Source organism: Lytechinus variegatus, chromosome 13, assembly GCF_018143015.1.
Source record: "Lytechinus variegatus isolate NC3 chromosome 13, Lvar_3.0, whole genome shotgun sequence".
NCBI classification, from domain to species: domain Eukaryota; kingdom Metazoa; phylum Echinodermata; class Echinoidea; order Temnopleuroida; family Toxopneustidae; genus Lytechinus; species Lytechinus variegatus.
The window spans coordinates 31580577-31602936 of record NC_054752.1 but is presented as its reverse complement, the minus strand read 5'-3'; the positions used below and the strand labels follow the sequence as shown (position 1 = coordinate 31602936).

Below are 22360 nucleotides of genomic sequence, written 5' to 3'. Positions count from 1 at the left end.
TGGGATGATTTGAGGCGATGAGGGGGTAACACCTCTCAGCAGAAACACAAAGATGAGGAACGATGCATCATAAAGATTTCGAGATGTTTAATGTGAGGGTCATAAGAAAGCTTTTAAAGGAGAATGAAACCATTGAAACAAGATAGCTTGTGTGAAAACAGAAAAATCAAAGAAACAGATCAACGTAAGTTTGAGAAAAATCTGACAAATAATGAGAAAGTTATGAGCATTTGAATATTGCGATCACTAATGCTATGGAGATAGCAAATTGGCAATGCGACAAAGATGTGTGATGTCACTTGTGAACAACTCTCCCCATTACTTCAGTATATATTTCACTTGAATTGCCTCTTTTATCACATCTATCCATAGATCATGTGTTCTTTCTACATGAGGGCATGTAATACATATTTTTAAGAATACACCATGGATAGATAGTTTGTATCATCATAAGAAAAAGCAAAGAGACATTTTGAGGGTATTTTATAGTCCACCAAAGGGAAAGTTGTTCATGAGTGACATCACACATCCTTGTCGCATTGCCAATGGGAGGATCTCCATAGCATTAGTGATTGCAATATTCAAATGCTCATAACTTTCTCATTATTTGTCTGATTTTTCTCAAACTTTCTTTATTCTTTGATTTTTCTGTTTCTACACAAGCCTATTTGTTTTAAAGGTTTCATTCCCCTTTAAGTAGAAACAGACCAGGCAAAAGAATGCTGGATGTACTATGTGGTCCAGTGGTTAGAGCATTGGACTCATAATCGCAAGGTTGGGAGTTTGAATCCCCACTTTGATGAAAAGGCCTGAGAGTAATAACTGTCATCTGTAAGGTCAGCCACTATGACTGATTAACTTAGATGTAAAATGTTTCCTATAGGTAATTGGTTATATAATAGCTTGGTGTTTACCAGCAAAACGCTGTCCTGCTGAGTTGCTACGGGAGTTAACATAAAAACAGGATTTCTTTGGGGTTTTTTTTTGCTGGGAGAGTGCATGCATTTTTCAATTGTTCAATTAAATTGAGTTCAAATGATGTCTTTGTAAAAGCAGGGTAGATGTGACCGGATCTGTGCACGTATATAAAACAGGACTTATGGGACACCTTGAGTCATCATGCATCACTCCACAAAAAAAATGAATAAAAATGAATCTGACACTTTCTGTAGACACACACCAGGTTGTGGTGAAATACAAATATGCTAAAAATGAATACTGTTGTCTCTTAAAAAATAGTTTGGCATATATCATAAACTCCATCTTTATTTTTATTTATTTTAATTTTTAATTTTTTTTTTTATTTATTTTTCGAAATGGACGTGAAATGAAATACTCCGAAAATCTGCTTTGCCCAATTGATCGTGGGCCGCAGCCGCTGTGCAGCACCAGATCGACGAGGCTCTATCCCTTTAATCGTTGAAAGCCAAACAGGGTAGCAGCAACTCCCATCTTTTAAAGTCTTATGGTCTGACGCGGCCGGGGTTTGAACCCCGACCTCCCGGTTGTGAGACGGACGCTCTACCAACTAAGCCAACACACTGGTTATTTTGTCAACTCAACAATGACCCTATTGACATGTATATCATATATCTCAGTGATAAAGTGATATTAATCTTTTATTAACCGCTCTATCAAAAATAAAAATAGAATGCTAACGTAATGCTTACCTGGCAGTCCCTGTAGATATATGTATAGAGCCAGTCATGGACAACAATGTTCCATGTTCTGTAGTATGTGGAATAATTCTTACATGTCCACCAGTCCTGTAGCAAGAGAAATCCAGAAAGAGAGAATGTAAAATGCATGAAGCCATAAACCTAGATGACTTGCAGCGATTTCAGAAACTTTGTTGTCATGTCAATTTTTTAATGTGTTTATTATTTTCATTTTTTTTTGGGGGGGGGGGTGGAATTGGATTTTGAATATTTTGTTAAAATGTATACTAGAATAAAAATAGAAATACGAATTTTTGTTTAAAATCTTTAGATTGGATTAACAGCCACATCTGTGCAAAGTTACAGTGGATCGTAAGACATGAATTCAATTGGCTTTCAATAAATGCCTTCATAACATAAATGAGGGCCCGTGATTGCTGTGAATTTCAACTTCTGTTTCCATATGACCCTTCAGGCCAGTACGATGTTTCTTATCAAGATATTTCTTTCAAACGCCACAAAATTTTCATCTAATTGGGTCGCAGATCATTAAATGGTCCCCACAAAATGATTGAAAAACAAACAAAACTTGCTATCAGGAATGGCGTCACACACACGCACTGAAAAGTAAATCGAACCACTACATCATTATCTAATTAATTAGGAGCAAGATGAGATTACAGTGTTATTTATCTATCCAGATACCTTTGTATCGACATCACATACTATTTCAAGAGTAATGGTAAGTCTCTTGGATCTACATACAAAGTTCAGATGCAAAGTCAAGAGGCTTGCACCGAGTTGACCCACAGTTCAAGGTCTCCTCGCACAAAGCAAAGTGATTGATTGTATTATGATTTGTATAATTGATTGCATATAATTATCAATGCAATCACTTGTTAAGATCATTCCAATAATCAATAATTATGCTTTGTGATACAAGGGCCTGTGAGTTTGAATGAGGCATGATTCTTAAAGGAGACGGTGCTTCAATTACTGATCATGCTGCATCGATGTAGCTCTGACATTTTGTAATTACTATCAGACAAATAAACAAAAATAGTTAAAAGCCTGTCTCTAAAATATAACCAAACGCATTATAATCTAACTGCGTTCAATCTATGGGTTGGCCAGATTTGGCAGAAGGAGACAGCACCAGTACTTGCCAGCACTGGTGAATGTGGTCAACTATAGGAACAATGTTAAGGCTTAAGAAGAGTACATTGCCCCAAATATAATAGTTGAAATTTGTAATTACCTTGTAAAACTGCCTGTCTGCAAATCGTAGCATTTCGGCAAAGGCATTGAACCAGGAATGGAGTATTGCAAAGAAGGCAAGTAAAAGCATGAGTGTAGCTGGGAGCATGCACGTGAAGATTGCTCTTGCCAAACCCTTCATCGACAATAAATCTTCGTTGAAGTTCTTGAAGAGCGGGATACAGAAACAGTCAAAGAGGTAGAAAGTATAGAATAAACATCCAAGGACCTAGATCAAAAGAAGAGAAGGGCGATTCAAACATTGGATGATACTTGAGTATTATTCATACTATTGACCATTTATGTTCCCCTTTTTATGTGATAATTTCTTTTGAAAATAACAAAGAACAAAATAATTTAAAATAACCAAACGTTAAAAATGAGAAGATTATTCTCCCACATTAGCTGGTGATGGTAAATTCACTATGTCAGCCTTAGAATGGCTGTATTTTCATTCATGATTCACATTTTTTTGTTGTTGTTTGTTGATTTATGTAGTACTACAAGGAACAGATAATTTATATTTATTGGCTTTGCATACATTTTTATTATATTAATGACTATGTTCAATTAAAAATGCACACAAAATTATCCAAAGAGAGCAATCTCATCATTCAAATATGCAAGAATAAAATATAATTTGAAAATAACATCAAGAACAGACTAGTGTTATAAATCAGTCAATCAATTAATCAATATTGATCAATATTGATCAAGAAAACCCCCTGCAATCTTCAAACCAATTGGAATGATATTATATACAAGTAAATACCTAGGAAACTGACCTTGTAATATCACTAACAGATACTAGTACAACAGTCATAGTTCTTATCTGAATCAAGTATTTGCTTTGAGTGTTTTCAATGATAGTAGAAACAAACAACTGATTGTGAGTCGTTTGATGTTGGTATCTGCTTGCCTCTTTGAACCAAAAGATGACAGCTAAGAGTTTACTCCAGGGCATATGCTGTCCAAATTGTGAAATTTAAAGGTCAAGTCCACCCCAGAAAAATGTTGATTTGAATAAATAGAGAAAAACCAAACTAGCATAACGCTGAAAATTTCATCAAAATTGATGTAAACTAAGAAAGTTATGACATTTAAAGTTTTGCTTATTTTTCACAAAACAGTGATATGCACAACTCTGTGACATGCAAATGCGACAGTCGATGATGTCCCTCACTCACTATTTCTTTTGTTTTTTATTGTTTGAATTATACAATATTTCATTTCTTTTTACAGATTTGGCGATAAATTCCAACTTTACTGAACCATATAGTATTAGACAATGCAAATTCCACATGTTCAGGGAGGAATTAATCATTGTTTCACTTGACAATGAGGAGAAAATTAGAATATTTCACATTTCATGTAATAAAATACAAAAGAAATAGTGAGTGGATGATGTCATCAGTTCCTCATTTGCATACTGACCAGGATGTACATATAACTGCTTTGTGAAAAATAAGCGAAACTTTAAAATGTCATAACTTTCTTATTTTACATCCGATTTTGATGAAATTTTCAGCCTAATGCTTGTTGGATTTTTCTCTTTTTATTCAAATCAACTTTTTGTTGGGGTGAACTTGTCCTTTAAAGATTGAATCAATACTTGATCGGCTTTTCTTCTTCAAATTGGCAACTTTATTACCTTACTCCCACTGCTGTATTTTTGTTTTCAAAGTTTATGAATAAGAAATAAATAGAGATTGATAAAGAATGCAATGAGACATTAAAAAATTGCCAATTTGAATGGAAAACATTGATTTTTATTGTTTTCATTGCATTGCCAATTTAAGGTCCTTAAGGACTGTCAGTTCTTTCAGGTATTTTACAGTGGTGCTGAAAAGTTACAGAACCCCACCAGAAAGTGTACATATATTTTATGTGCTCAAGTTGCCATGTTTTAGATATTTAATTGTGAAGTCAGGTGATAAAATAATACATTCAATAAAGTTTGTTTATCTGGGCTCGCCAAAGAAGTGTTGCTGTCTATATTCAACACTCAGTATGAAGGAGTGCATTTTGTTGTGGGATTCACTAACTTTTGAACACAACTGCATGTGTCGAACTGTTGTTCGATATCATATGATTTTTTTGTAGCTCTTCTTCAAAAGGGATGGAGTCAAAAGAACAATATATGGTCACTCTGTCTCTCAGGAAGAAAAAATAATGCATCATAAAATGAGATATATATTGAAAAGATCACCATGGAAATGCTTACCTGGAGGAAATTTATTCTGACGACATCCCACCTGATATGGGCTGTCCTGGGATACGAGTCTCGATAGATGAGGGTCGGACAGAAGAGAAAGTAGAGGTACTTAGAAAAATCGGGGCATGGAGTCAAGGCTTCTTCAGTATGGTTGCCATTAGCAACGGAGTTATCTACATCGCCATCGTCCGATTGTGCTTCTCTCGGTACCTTTGAATGGCCATTTGAGGATTCTGCCACACAGAACAAAATGAATAGTAGATTATTATCACAACTGCACACATTAGCACTTGCAAACAATTTGAATATTTTGGCATGACATAGACAAATCCTGTTTTCTTTATCTCTCATTTATCTGTCTGTGGTGAAAGATCCCCTAAAGTATCATTCTTACCAGAGATTTCCAGTTATTCTTCCTATATATAGATATATTTATTTCTTTCATACTTCTTATGATATCTGGTCATTAACCAAGAAATAAAAAAGGAGAATGACATACGATACAATGCTTTGTCACTCATGTTTTTTATCATTATTTGAGTTTTATACATGCACATGTAGATAGGAAGGCTTGTCCCCTAAACAGCAATATGCAACAGACAGAAAAAAATCATCAAGCAGCCCCGTGACTTTTGTAATTCAACCATTAAAAGAAAAAAACAAGATCCCTTTTCCTCACTATTGGCTGATATCCTCTGTTGTTTCCATGCCAACGCTTTTGGAGCATTCTCCCTCATGAAGGCATGCATCTTCATGAGGAGTCTGAGCTGCTCGGTGGTGATGATGATGGAGGATGCGAATGGAAGAGAATGGACGAGGATGGCTTGCATCGGCACATAGAGGAAGATAACTTGGTAGGTGATGTATACTACTAACCACACACCATCAGGAATGTACAATCTGGTTATAAATACAAAATAACATTGTATTAATGGTGGTCAAACTTTCATCAAGTTGATAATTCTGGATGTACATTAACTAATGAAATATGTTATTTTGCATCTTAGGTAAACAACAAATACATTGAAATATTACAATGTATGACTGTTATCAATGCAAATCATTACTATTTTTATGAAGATCAACATCCTAAAATTAGTATTATCATCATCATTACAATCATTCCTATTAAAATCTTCATCTCCAACATCATCATCATCATTGTAAATAACATCATCATTTCTTTGCAATCACACTTAATACAATACAATCAATCGCCAATTATATCAAAATAAGATTTATCTGCACAGAAAACACTCAACACAATAAATAATCAAATAAATCTGATTACCTCATGATGGTGTACTAACAAGCCCCGTGCTGTGCTCAGTACTGAATGGTACAGTAGAATGATATCATCATCATCATCATCGCCACCAACATCACCACTATCATCATGATCATCACCATCAACATCACCATCATCACCATCACCACCACCACCACTACCCCCCTCCATCATCACCATTATGATTGCCATCATCATTAACATCATCATATTCATCATCATCATCATCAAAATCATCATCATCATCACCGTCATCATCTATTTACACTAAAACTTTATCAATTACAAATTATCAATTTAATCAATCAATCAAATCACCAATGATATCAATATCTGCACACAAACACTAAACACAATCTCATAAAAGAATCCAATAAATCCAAGTACCTAATGATGGTGTAATAACAAGACCCATGCTGGCCCAGTACTGAATGGTACAGTAGAATGATATCATCATCATCATCATCACCACCAACATCACCACTATAATCATCATCATCACCATTAACATCACCATCGTCACCACCACCAACACTACCCCCCCCCCCTCCATCATCACCATTATGATTGCCATCATCATTACCATCACCAACACCACCACCACCAAAATCACAAACACCATTCCCCCTGGCCTCCTCCATCATCACCACTATGATTGCCATCATCATTACCATCATCATATTCATCATCATCATCATCATCATCATCAAAATCATCATCATCACCGTCATCATCTATTTACACTAAAACTTTATCAATTACAAATTATCAATTTAATCAATCAATCAATCAATCAACCAATCAACCAACCAACCAATCAATCCATCAATCAACCAACCAACCAACCAACCAATCAATCAATCAATCAAATCACCAATGATATCAATATCTGCACACAAAAACTAAACACAAGATTTCTCATAAAAGAATCCAATAAATCCAAGTACCTCAAGGGCGTGTAATAACAAGACCCATGCTGTGCCCAGTACTGAAAGGTACCGTAGAAAAATAACATGGCCCAGATCTGCATCAAGAACCAAGTCCACAGAACAATGGGGGCCTGACCGAACGCTCTCTGAAGAAGACCAAAGTCTAGACGTATGCTGCCATGAAAAGATAGAGGGATAGACAGATTGATGGAATTTCTTGCCATCTTTCATTTATCAGAAAGTATTCAGTGGAATGTGTATGAATTCTAGGGTCTCGCAAATCAAGTATTATATTCTAGAAAACATGAAAAGTGCAACATCATCATAAACATAATATCATCATAGGTATTTCATTATCACCATTACTATTACTTTTATATAACTATTCTTATCATTATGATAATGATCAACATCAGGCTAATGATTACTATCATCATTATCATTATTTCCTCCACATTCATCTCTTCCTACCCAAATTTGAAATTAATAAATGTTCAATTGTCAACAGCAAGCAAAAATGTGTAGAGTAAAAAAAATATTTAATTTCAAGACAATTTGAATTCCTGGTTAAATGCAATCATTTGCTCGGTTGTATCAAGTTTGCATTTGTTTTTTTGTCTAATGGTCAGACATGCTATGATAAAAACCAAAGGGATAATTTCACGGCATGAAAAAATACATCTTATACCCTACAGACGATTGTTTAATCGCTCATATAAGATTATTTGTTTTCTCTTCTATCAATGACATTCAAATAATCAGATTATATCTAAATAATTATTAAAAATAGACTTTCAAAACACAAATTAGTGACACTCAAATCCAATTAGCAAATTAGAAAATGACCATCAACTGGTCGAAAATATATTCTGACTTGAAATAATCAATTAGATAACTGAATATTTGAACATGTTACTAAAAATAGGACTGATGGAATTAAAGATTAATCATAACAATGAAAGGTATCACACAATTAACATTGGTAGTTTTGTAACTCTGGGTAACTACCAAGAATGGAATGAAATTAGATAAAAATGGGATTGCTATTGGAGGTTGTTTCATAAATTACACAAAAGAAACATTGTGAAGAATGAATTTCCACAATAATGGTAGAAAGAGGATAAATTGGTCAGAGCTGCAAAATCAGCATAACGCTCATGCTCAGTATCTCATGTCTATCTTGTTACTTTCATTTTTTTAAAAAAAGAAAAAAAGAAACTAGAAAAAAAGGTTAAACATTAATGATAATAAAGTTAATCATAATATTGATAGAATTATCATCGTCTCTTTTTCATTTCCTTATTACAGTTAATTATAGGCCAGAATGAGTGCCATGTCATTTCTATTTTCTGAAGCATCTGCCGTTTTGGTTGATAAATAATTAACCAAGGTGGCAAGATATTTTATGAGTGTAAAGGTACACCCGGAGCATGGTACTGATAATGACCAAAAGCAATCGCGACAAATACTGCACAAGCTTTATCATCAAGGTAGGAAGTAATTCCTTAAAAAGCTGTGTGCGCTATGAATGCCTAGCTTAGCCGGGTAATATAGGAGAGCCTTGAGCACCTAACAAGGTGGATATGTGCCCAATATAAATACCCTATATCATTATCAATATATTATCAATAGTGTTTTATTTAGAATGTAACTTTGGTATTGGTATTGAATTAGGTTTAGGAAAAGAACAGGTTATGTGTTCATGACTAGTTTGCAAACGTGTAGATGCTCATACTTTTTGTTGCTATAGTTAGAATAGATTTTCACCAGATATGCCAAATTTACATGACTTTTCACACTGAATCAGATAGATACGCTAGATAAATTATTCCTAAAAATATTATATGAAGAGGATCAGTTTCACTTCACATACAGCTATGGGCATAACACATAAAACACAGAATGTTGTCAATGGAGAATTGGAAATTCCGTAATGGTATCAATTAATTCCAAGCAGTTCAGTTTCTACGTACACCTGCAGTTTCAACTACAGTGTAAATATGTGTGTCCACATTACTCAAGGATATTTCAACAATGTGCTTTATTTTTGCACAGCTAAAGATAAAGAAGATTAAAAAAGGTCTTCCCTCTTTTTCATATTCTTATACCCTATCAATCATCAATTTAAAAAAATACTTGAATCATAAATATCAAATTGACTCATTTTGTTTTATCATTTTTTTATTCATTTTACTTGTATTTATTCAATTTCTCTATATCACCTTTGTTTGTTAATCAATTAATTAATTAATTCCTTCATTCATTCATTCTTAGGGTCAAACATACGGCCACAAAGGGAATACATGGTGTACCGTGCAGCTGCCATACTGACATATTTTTTTTATTTATTCATTCAAATTTTTTTTTTTGGGGGGGGCAAAGGATTTGTCAGACCTCAACCAAATAGATCAATGCACCATCCTCAGAAATAAACCAGTTCGTAGTTCCACTGCTCATGATCAGATGATTCTGCCCATGATCAGAAGAAGGTCATTTGTACTAAAGTGACATGGTGCTTTAAAATCTAATGAGATAAGCACCAACTTTGATGTCTTGATTATTTATATATTCTTTTGAATTGTATTTTCCATTTACATCCACACAAAAAAATGGGCCACGAATGACTGGTATACATTTCACAGTTTGCCAAGTACATTGCACAATATCCTCTAATATGCATTCAAAGTAGAAATGCAACAAATATCTTCAGAGTGTTCATTGATGTGCTATTCTAGTCACCTGGTCTATTCAATTTCTTCATCCTGCTATGTAAGACAAGCTTACATAATATCTTGCTTTGAAATCTGCCTATCATAATGAAAGAAATGAAAGGTCATTTGACCAAAATTGTCCATGGAGTTACTACGAACTGGTCTATTCCCATCCTGCAACTGTCCCTGATGACAAATATCAAACACACTATCACACCTGCATACTGTGGGTCGTGTGGGAAAATTACCCATATGTCAACCATGTGATGTTGACAATCCATTAGCTCAATCAACATTGAGAAATACAGTCAACATAAATTCAAATAATGTAGACTGTAAAAATTGGGCAACTAATCATACAAGTGTTCAGTGCTGTACATGTAGATTTAAACCCACATGTACATGTGTTTTCATGGTTTGGCCTAATCATCTGTGATGCAGATCAACTAAAAAATATTCTGAAATACATCAGAAAAAGACAAAAAGCAACTTACAATACTGTGCCCATTTTATATGCAAGTATAAATGGTGATGGTAAAAAGAAATTTGAATAAATATATTCACTAGAAAGTTAAAATTGGCAATGAATGCAATTGCAACCTAAATATAATTTTTTTCACAGTGAATTTCAAAAATATTGAATTTCATATTGAAGATAAGCTCTATTAACCTATATTAATCCTTTATTTTGAGATAACATTTAAGCAAGTTTGATACAAGAAAAATACTGTGTTGCCAATTTGAAGAATAAAACTGATCATACATAGGATTTGTCTGTCCTGTTCCATCTACTTAATGACTACACAGGGCAAAGTCCGATCAGTTCATTATCCTACACTGCTAAACTCCGCTATCAGCACTTTTGCTTGCGATATTTTGGTTCTGTAAATATTGTGATACGATATTGAGTAAATTTTATCATGTCGGTCTTTGTATTTGTTTCTGACAAAGAATAACGACTGCAGTCAATACGAAACATTCGGATCCGACAGCTTCCTGAATACACCAGTTCACGGTTACCTCATAGGCAATTTTGGTCAAATGACCTTTTATTTCTTTCATTATGATAGGCAGATTTCAAAGCAAGATATTATGTAAGCTTGCCTTACATAGCAGGGTGCAGAAATCGCATAGACCAGGTGACTAGAATATCACCACAATGAACACTCCATGAAGGTATTTGTTGCATTTCTACTTTGAAAGTACATGTATTAGCATGTTGTTATAACCATGTACTTGGTCAACTTTGAAATACCAGTCGCAATCGAGTGGGGAAGCATTTTTGTGGATCTAACGAAATCATCGTTATCAACTAAATCATCAGGCCTGCAAATCATGAAAGAATTCTTTCCACGATATTGACCAAAGTACTATTGTTAATCATTTATCAATGATCCCAAGTTAAAATAATTCAGGAATGTAGGTTTTACATGTACATACTGTGTAGTCTACTTTGTAGTTTTACTTCAATGACCTCTCAATCGCCCTACTACAATTTACATTCAAATTACCTGTATACACAATTTTCAAGACCATCACAATGACAGGACCTAATTCAAACCTTGAAAAATTTGGAGATGTTGACGTAACCTATAATGATCACATTTTGGACAGCTTGACTTTTGATCACTCCGCATGCTCTACATATAGGATGGAGCTCCTGCTTTGAGTATTTGAGATACACCAAAGCTACAACAGACACATACAAATATGCAATGTTCCCTAGGACAGTACGGATATGGAACAGATTACCAGGACATGTCATTCTCCATGGAAACCCAACTACGTTCAGAGAGGCTGCACTACCTATCATCAGCATGATGCAGCCTCCTGTTGGGTCCCACATGCTATAAATGGACCAATGCATGTTTTTACTCGCACCCCTGCATGCTCATTTTTATTGTATATATGTGAGCCAACCCAAATCCTGCACCTTGTCACCTCTATTGGCACATGACATTATCGACATCCCAGTATAGCTTCCAAGGAGCTGCGTTTTGGGATTATTGCGACAAGCAACAAGTAACATATATGTTCAGACACACAACAAAATACAGAAAAAAAAGGTATAGCTACATCTGGCGGTTACAGTTCACTATTCTGAAGGCTACTAAAAAAAAATATTACAGAGATCTGATGCTGTGAATATGAAGGTCTGCAAGGGGGGGGGTGCCAGAACTGAATCTTCTATTCATGGAGAATGATGTCTTGAATGGTGATCCTTCTGAGAATGTTGGGGGTAAAAACACTTTACAACTTACCTTCCAGTTTCTAGTAAATCTGTTGTGAACGTATTCATGATGATGACGATTAACATTGCTACTAAAATATTGTAGATTGTCTGTATATTCTTGTCTTTCAAAAGTATCCTGAAAACGAGAGAAAAACAAAGCTGGTGAAAACAAGTTATGATGATGATGAAAATCCATATTTTATTGTTCGAAATAGACATGAAATGACATACTCAGAAAATTTGCTTTGCCCACCATTTGATCTTGGGCCTGGCAGCCGCTGTGCAGCACCAGATCGACAAGGCTCTATCCCTTTAATCGCTGAACGCCACACAGGGTAGCAGCAACTCCATCTTTTAACGTCTTTTGGTCTGATGCGGCCGGGATTTGAACCCCTGACCCCCAAGTTGTGAGATGGACACTCTACGAGCAAACACACTGGTGATTGTATGATGACTATAAAACATGAACAGACTATTGATGCATTTTACGATTAATGAAATGTTTTTGACGTCTTTTGACATGATCACACAAAGAAAACTAGCAAAATTTCAATAAAATGATTGGAGGCAGAAAAGAATGCTGTCAGGATAAGTAGGGTTTCTTTTTTACCAGATATGTCTAGCTATATTTATTATAGGTGTTTAATGATTGAAACCTTTGGATAACAAAATTGCACAAAATGAAATCATCAACGGACTATAAATTGATTAGAATTAAATTTGCATTGCAATATCATCAACAATAAAAAAAAAACCCAACAAACTGAAATTGTACAATGAGAGCAAATGACCCCTGGAGCTCCATTGCATAAAAGTTACTATTGTGGTAACTTTGCTATCCAATGGTGACTACCATGGTAACAATGCTCATCAGCCAATCAGAATAAAGGATTTCAGGAAAATTACCACTGAACGGCAAAGTCACTAATAATGGTAATGGGCCCTAGTCATTCCTTCCCTCTTTCTCTCTCTCTCATTTCATCATGGTTGTTATCCAATAATCTTGTAAAGTATTGCAATTGTTTAAAAATAATAATAATTACCAGTAAAAAAATACAAATTCAGAATACAATAAACCTTATAATCAATAATTAACATATGATATTTTTAAAACTCTAAATGAAGGCAATGGTTCTAAATTCCATAAATAACCAATTCTACGCTAAATACAAGTTGGCTCACAATAACATCTAATGATAAAGTCCACATAAACAACGTATACATTTCCATTCAGTTTTGTTACAGGATGGTTTTAGTTTCCTTGTTTAAAACAATTTACTGTTCATATAGCACTTCTGTGACAGGATATAACATCAAATTACTATTGTCTTAAGAACCAACTAATAACCTTTAACACAATGGCATAATTTACTTCCTTCTTTCATTCTCTGGTTACAATTTTCTTTTATATAGTTTTCATTGTCTTTCTTTGTCACAGGCATGGATCCATGCCCTGGGGTGGGGCATAGGAGGCATGCATCCCCACACCTTTGGCCTAAAGTTGTACACTATTATAAAATAGCTCTGTATTTTTAAGCATCGTGATTGGCCAATACTCGTCACATGACATCCAACTTTTTTGGTGCATTGCACGGCAGTGCAAAAGGTGCGCAACGAAAATTGACATTGCACGCTCGAGCAAACCAGTGCGGTAGAGGTCCCGGGAGAAGTCCAACAAAACTGTAGGCCTACTGTAACTTTCTAAGAATTTGTTTCTGTGTTGCTATTTTATAAAACAAATAATGCACTCACTCTGTCATGCGTAAAAATCAATGCAGAGAAAGCTCGGTTTCTTCAGATGATGCACACTGGGCACTCGCCGCAAGCGGCTCGTGCACAGTGTGGCATCTATCTAAAGAAACCTCGCATGCTCTGCATTTCCAATAACGCACTCGGCTGCATGCATTATTTGTATACTATTACGCTAGCACAAGTTAAATAGAATACATTCCTTTTCCAATCAAACTTTTACTTATATATATATTTCTACTTGTCAATTTTTGTGTGGCAACATTTTTGTTCATATGTGTGTGTCAAATAGAACTATAATAAATTTCTATGCACCCTCTTATGAAAGCCTACATGTCGGTCTCTCCAGCCTATATGTGTAAATGAATTTAATAAACAACTAGAATTTTAATTCGTCTTACGGACGAATTAGGTGATCTGTCTGTGAATCTCATGATTATGATCTATTTTTTTATAATGATCACCATGTCAATGCAGATCAATATGAGCATCATGATATTAAGCGCAGTTTTATTAATGAAAGGACATGTTGAATACTGTTGAAAGACATTATTTGAAAGATAAGATTGTAAAAAAAACTTGCTTTTCTAAAGAATGACAATTCAAATTTAGCAAGTGATAACACGAAATAGTGAGCAGTGGTGATGAAAGCAAGAATCTAGAATCCAGTTTTGAAAAATTTAAATCAGTATCCATAGACTAGATTTTTGGTTACCTCATGAACAATCATGACCAAATGACCTTTCATTTCTTACATTACGATAGGTAGATTTCACTGCAAGATGTTATGCAAGCATGTCTTACATAGCAGGATGGAGAAATTGCATAGACCAAGTGAATAGAAAGCAAAGCAATGAACACTGATGGAGGTATTTGGAATGCGTTCAGCATGTTCTTATAACAATACTTGGCCAACTCTGAAATACCAGTTGCTAGTACACGCATAAAAAACGCACAATTCAAAAGAAAAATCAAGACATCAAGGTTGTTGCTAATATCTCATTAAATATAAAACAATCATGTCACTTTAGTACAAATGAACTTCTTATCATGCGCAGAATGGAACCACAAACTGGCTTATGGGGGTTACACGCAAAATGAGACAAATTTAATAAATGAAAAAAAAATAGATCCTGATGGGTTTCGATCCAGGGACCCTCGCATTACAAGGCAGATGCACTAACCATTCGACCACAGTAACTGCCATACACTTTCTAGGCAACGATGAAATATAACCTCAAATTGAATTTTTCAAGTGCAAGTTTTATCATAATGATATACTTTTATACATTGTTAATATTTATGATGATCTCTTGCTTAAAATGATAAGATTGTAAAATAATTTGGAAGAATATAAAACCAGCTACAATATGTAGAAAACCGGGCCAAAAACGACCAATGATTACGGAGTTATAGTCATATTTCCAAAATTATTAAAACGTCATAAAACAAAAATGGAAAATTTTAGTTCTGACGAAAATTTGATGACGTTATGATAAAATTTATTGTCAAATGTGACATGAAATCACATCTACAAGTCCTATTCTATCCGAATATAAAAGAAAATTTGGGGGTCAACGGACTATCTGAAGAGTTATATAGAATTTTGTAAAAGCATGTTTTTGCACATATTTGGCCTATTGTGAACGCGCGCTTGCGCGCGTAATTCAAACTTTGACGGAGGCGCATTCCTTTATTACTGGTCGTAGAAGGTCGGTTAAGGTATCAACTTATTGGGAATTTCATAAAGAATGCATTGATGTAAAATAAAGTGCAGTTGTGTGTTGCGTAAGGACGTTACGCGCGTAAACGCGCGCGAAAACCTGTGAGCGCGCAAATTCCTGAAATGCTTAGAATGACCTGAAACGTACTCTACTTTGATCAAAAAGTGATTTTGAGCATTTTAAAATTTTGACGCGCGCGTACATGCGCGTCGTGACCTGTAAATGACCTTTGATGACATGGACAGTTGACCCTTGATATGAAGTTAATTTGATGTTAATATTGTTAATTTTTGATGATTGATAATGGAGATATTGTTGATAATGTGATTTTACAAAATGGCGCGTAGATGACGTCACGATGACCATTTGACGTTGAACTTGTTTCGTACACATTGTATGATAACTGTCCATAATTGATGATATTTTGATGAAAATTGATTGAATAGTTTTGATGATTTTGGTGGAACAAGAAAAGGGTGGAAAAAGAAAAATAAATAAAAAGAATAAATAAAGAAATAAATAAAAAAGAAAATTCGTAGAAACACAAGAGGTGATCTGTCAATTGACAGATCACCTAATTAACTAAAAGTGAGTTCAATTTATGTGAGTAATATGGGTATATAGTGATTAATGATTATTCTTATGACCGCATATAAATGATATATATACATATAGCTTTTATTTAGAAATATCTTTGGAATTTATTTTGTAACATGCTCTCATCTATAATTACCTTGTAAGTGCAATATACCAACATCAATTAATTAATTGTTACTTAAAATTATTTGACTATTTCATTTCACTTTATGTAACTATGAAATTTATGTTTACATTGTAATCTTTGTTTGTATCAGTCTCCCGACTGTTTTAACAAGTATTTTGTACAATAAACCGAAATGAATGAAATCAGTTTTACATCAAGCAATATTCATGGCATGCTACACGTACCAAAACTAGAGCCCCAAACTTTTGAATTGATAACAAAATTCCCTGCAAACCTTGTACGTCACAACAACTACTTCCTGACCACGTGTACTAGAGGCTAGCAATTACTTCCTTAACTCATACTCACGGAGTCACGGTGGTGGTGAATGATCTCAACACCTTCCAGATAAAAAAATATGCACTATTAACACCTTCCCAATAAAGAAAATGCATTATTTTCAAGAACTTATTGATTCAGAGTTCAGACTCAAAAATACATGACCTGATAATCATTTTGTGTGCAAACAGTAACACTTCAAGAAACTGGGCCAGTACAGAGAGTTCTTTAAGAGAATGGGAGTGAGACAATACATGTATGTTCGTACTTCTACAAAAATGCAAGTTCTTTTACAAAGCAAATATTACAAAAAAACAACATGTAATTATCAAAAGTGTCTCTTAATCTAGATATATTTCCCAGTATATAATTTCAAGGATATCATATGAGTAGCTCCCCTTCTAATTGGCACAATATCTGGTATTTTCTGATAGGGGTCAAAAATACAATGTATTTCTCTTAATGAGGGAAGTGTGTAAGCCCTATTTTGCTGTTATGAGTATTCTGAATAAAATGAGGCATGTGCTATATATGTACATATACTAATGAAGAGACCATATATGTTATGTCACTTATCCTGAAATAAATGACGTGTTTGCTTGCGATGGGAAATTGTGAAACTAAAAGTACAAGTATGTCTACCTCAAATTGTATGAATAGGTTATATCTGCTTTAATAAAAAAAAAGCATGATTCATTGCTAGTTTTACCTTGATAAATCATTCTAAATTGTGAAACTTTTGATCTTAGATACACATGGTCCAATACAAACTATATTACAATTAAATACAAGACTGCAACATTGTAAATTGATTGCATGTCTATCAGTATTATTTATATTTCTCTCTTTCTGTCACTCTTTGACCAACTTGAAAAGCTGATTTTATTCTTAAAAAATAGTAAAACAATCCTATTTACAATGTGCTAAAACTTTGTTTCTCGAGTGGCAAGTGGTCTCACCAGACATTTATGAAGGATTTCACAAACTGTAAAGCAGCACCTAAAATACATAACTATACACATATATCATCTAAAATGATCACATGATGTTATGGATAAACACTGATACTCATCAGCAAAGAAGTTTGAAACACTTGATACTCACGTCAGAAGGGATTCACGTGGTACAAACACTTTCTGTGCAAGAGGTTCCCTGAGAAAAGGGGATAAAACAGGAAAAAAAAACCACATATAAATCATTTTATAATCTTTTTAAACAAAGTGATTTTTTTTGTATTAAATACAATTGAAGGTGTATAGATCAACTGATTCCTTTCTCTCATAATTGTTTTGCATCAAGGACATTAGCAAAATCAATCAAACAAACTTTACTAGCATACAAAAGACCAACTAAAAAAGTACAGTTTTTGAAGAAAAAATAGGGGACAAATACTTAACAGTGGATCACTTACACTCTTAGATATTATATATTCCTATTTTTATTTATTAAAATGATATCAAGAATTTTAAATCTTTTACCATGCACACCAGTTGTATTATTTGCATTTATTGGGAGATGAGAGAGGGTGTGTCTTGTTAGAATGGGGGGGGGGGAGTTAGGGGTTACATGGTGGGAAGGGGCTGTGTAATACCTCTTTCCTTTGGGGTTCTCCTTGACAGGTGATTCTAACTCCCCCATCCTCGTTACCTCTCCAACAAACCCATCCAACAAATTGTGTAATCTATCTTGCATCTGATCTACAAAGTCTGTTTGCATCTGAAAAGAATCAAGAGAAGAGATAAAATTATAGAGAATATCTATGGAAAACAAGCCATTAAAAAAAAAGAAATTGAAGATCTGTGTAAAAATGATGAGGTACTGGTATGAGAATCCATCAAAAGCTTTATAATGTAGGCCTATGGACTAGGAACCGACATATAGTACGTCTACATTTATCTTGAATAAAATAAAGTTGCAATGACAAACCAAACTATAGGTTCACATGCTTAAAGGGGAAGTCCATCAAGCAATACAAGCAGGATATGAAAGAAAATACCAATGACAAACAGTTCCCCTAGTTGTAATACATGTATATAAATCTACAAACTGACATTTTTAGGGTATTTAATTATGTTCATTCTGATAAAAGTCCGTTTAAACAGGTCGTGTGTTTGAATCCCACCATGGCCTAGCGCCCTTTGGCAAGGCGTCAATCCACACTTTGCCACTCTCACCCAAGTGCTAATTGGGTACCGGTAGGAAACAACCGTCATTGTGGCTGGTGTAGCAAGTTTGCGCCTAAAAGGCTGCTTGGAATGCTATGAATCCAGTGACTGGGTAATAATAAATGTGAAGCGCTTTGAACAGTCGTAGATTGATAAAGCGCTATATAAATGCCAATTATTATTATTGAACTATGATTGCTCAATTATAAAATTCACAGAAGAAATGGGATTTATATCACAAGACATATGGTGAGCTGCTCACATGTAACTAAATCATAATCTAAAAATATCATAGCTCTGTTAATATTCTTTGATGAAATTTTCTGTTTCCATGTTTTTCAAATCAAAACCAACTTTCTAAAAGCATAGACCTTCCATTTGAATAAGGTTCATGACCGAATGTCCCAACTCAAGGTTCAAAGGGTTAATTCAAAACACACAGTACCTGATGGGCTGCATGTCTGAGCTGTGAGACGGTGATGTCTCGGTCGCTGTCGGGGGACCCTCCAGGCATTCTGCCGTTGTGACCTCGGTGCCTTATCCCCTCCTGAACTCTGTGGTCTAGACCTGGAATTAAATTGATAAAAGAATAGAAAGGAAATGGTGAATGGTTTAAATCATATCACTATCACTGTTAAATGTATGTTTGCTTCACAAAGTAAAAAATGTATCATTGGATGGGGGGGGGTAGTGAAGAGGCCAAGAGTGCACTGCCTCCCCTTCCCACATCTGACAGTGATACACAAGATTGTTTCCCCCTGCCCCATCCCCTATGGTCTCGTTTTGCATATCACTCAGACAGAGTACCCCCCCTAAAAATATGTAAACATAATTTACATAAACTGAATAAAAAAAAAATTGCTGAAAAGTGTGGTTATTAACTATAATCACAGATTCTTCCATGTATAATCATATTTAAATTATTTTGAATCATGGAATGCCTGAACCTAACCACATCCTATTATATGGCCGACTGTACAGTTAATTGTAAAAATTGATGGCATTATGCAGCAATGCACCGCTTCATAGAAAATTAAAAACAGGTATAATAGCCAAAGTCTCTGGACTATGAACCATGAGGTCTGAGGTTCAAACTCCACTGCAGCACTCACGTCTTTTGGCAAGGCATTCATTATACAATTGCCACTATCCACCCGAGTGTAAAATGGGTACCCTGTAGGAAATAATATGCCCAACTAAAGCCGGGGAATTAATATCTTATGTTCAGCAGGACATGCTGGTAGGCTACCCTCAGTAAATACATGTATGACATTAATTATTCATTATTAAAAGAAATTTACAAAAGAACATGAAAACATGTGGATAATGGTATAATAATTGATTAGTTTCATACATTACACAGCAAGGTACATGTACAATTACATAAAATGTACATATGCATCCATTCATCAAATGAACAAAATTAACGATTTCAACCATTCTCCTACAGATTTCAAACTTCAGACTGGAGCGAAAGTCTAAGCATGCAGGTGTGAGTCAACCAGGGTCAACAAACTTTCTCAATGACCCAAATAGCAGAGAGAGAGGGAGAGAGAGTGGGGAAGGTCACTGTATATATGTGTGCATCCTTACCATAGGCAAAAGCACTCTACCATGAAGGTGATCCTACAATACATTCCCATTCATGAGTTCATGCTGGACAACCACACACAAGGCAAAGGGCATGATGTTTTGAAATTCCCACTCTTTCTTTCCCTTCTCTAATGTTTATTGAATTTTCAAAAAAGGGGGTCAATGAAGGAGGGTGAGTGACAATAGCGTGCAATACTGTGGTCAACTATCGAACCCAACACCAAACTATTCAATAAAATAGACCGTTTTCATAAATGTAAATGAGATTCAAATTGCAGTTTTCTGGAAATCCGGAATTCTGATAATTAGATCAAGATGAACAATGAAAATAGCATCAACTAAGCATAAACTATGCTAAGTAATCCTAACCAAATAACCATACCAGTCATGAACCATACTATGAGTGAATCAGAGCATGCAGCCCTATTTAATCACTCATAAAAAAGAAATAAATCATACAATATGATTGTTTACTATTTTCATTCATATTTTCAGATGTTTCTTTCCTGGGAACCTATAAAAATACATGGTAGTAACTAATAACAAGGTACTCTTTAAAAATGACAAATTATGTTTGGACGAGGAGTACATGTATCACTCTAATCTCCTGGGTTGGGTTACTTGTTGCTTTATCTGGCAAGTCCTTTAGCAATCGATTTTAATTAAGATGTCAAGTAACTGTTGAGCATGACATATGTGTTCCAACAAAATAAATGCAAAACCTAATTATGGGGAGCATGTACATTGAGACTTACAAATAAACAACAATTTAGCCTTTACAATGTGATAGGTAAATCAAAACATAGTGAATCATGAGGTCGGACACTGGCTGCGGTCACAAAGCCATTACGGCAGACATATGGTGAGTCGAACAGCCACTTTAATCATTTTTATTCAATGTATTAAAACATGAGTACCGGTAATTGCTCTAAAAAAATCATTATTCGAAATTTTGCCAAGTTCTTTCCAAGGAACATGTATAGTATGCCCACTAGGGATTTTTCCTTGTTGGAATTTTCAAAGCATATTTGGTTTTCGGCTAGATTCAATATTTCTTGATTGGGTTGCTTTTGTCATAATTCATATCATGACAATTTACTTCCATTTACTTCCAAGTCAAAGACTTTTCTTAACATTACTGTTCATTGCAAACTACATGTACTAAATTTCAGCTTTGTTGAATACTATGGTATGGTGATTTTTCTGTTTGCACAATTCATACTTTTCCCTTTTATTCTCAACATCATGATACACAGCCAATGTCATTTAAAATCAACAATCATCATTATAAACTGCAGACTTTAACGAGAAACAACCTCATAAATTCAGGTTAAACTTCAAAGTTTGCTCCCATTTTTCAAACTACCCAGAAATCATCAAAGTTGAACAAACTTTTTTGGTGACCAATATTTCTCACACTTTATCATGTATTCACCTGACAATTTCACATCGAGGATGGTTTAATTCAAATCATTTTAATCAGCAATCCAGCATTTTCGGTGAATTAGGAAATATTGTATACTTCAGCTCTCTTACTTACGTGTAATTGTAATTTTATAATGCAGCAGTCATTTTAAGTACATACCAAAAATGCAAATAGAAAATGTTAATGTCAAGGAATCTAATTTCCTGCAATTGTAATGTTACCTACATGTACATGTAATTTCCTTTCAAAATATGTCAGAGAACAAAAAGTGGAGTTTTCTCAAACTTCATCTTAAAAAAAAAACAAGAAACAGATGAGTGTTATCTGAAACTCTGCATATGTAAATGTATAGCTCTACTATTATATTTAG

General features: G+C 34.5%; 1 protein-coding gene across 2 annotated transcripts in view; it reads right to left on the bottom strand.

Annotated features, from left to right (window-relative positions):
* LOC121425934 (sterol O-acyltransferase 1-like) overlaps nucleotides 1–22360 on the bottom strand; it is a 29797-nt gene that overhangs the window by 3341 nt on the left and 4096 nt on the right. For both annotated transcript variants that reach the window (XM_041622045.1, XM_041622044.1), the window contains exons 2-10: nucleotides 19417–19538; nucleotides 18398–18522; nucleotides 17911–17958; nucleotides 12320–12427; nucleotides 7366–7521; nucleotides 5810–6030; nucleotides 5140–5363; nucleotides 2917–3144; nucleotides 1671–1766 (exon numbers count right to left, since the gene is read on the bottom strand). In XM_041622045.1, coding sequence (XP_041477979.1) covers nucleotides 1671–1766; nucleotides 2917–3144; nucleotides 5140–5363; nucleotides 5810–6030; nucleotides 7366–7521; nucleotides 12320–12427; nucleotides 17911–17958; nucleotides 18398–18522; nucleotides 19417–19485 — 1275 coding nt within the window. In that variant the 5' untranslated portion in view covers nucleotides 19486–19538. The remainder of the gene's footprint in view (nucleotides 1–1670; nucleotides 1767–2916; nucleotides 3145–5139; nucleotides 5364–5809; nucleotides 6031–7365; nucleotides 7522–12319; nucleotides 12428–17910; nucleotides 17959–18397; nucleotides 18523–19416; nucleotides 19539–22360) is intronic.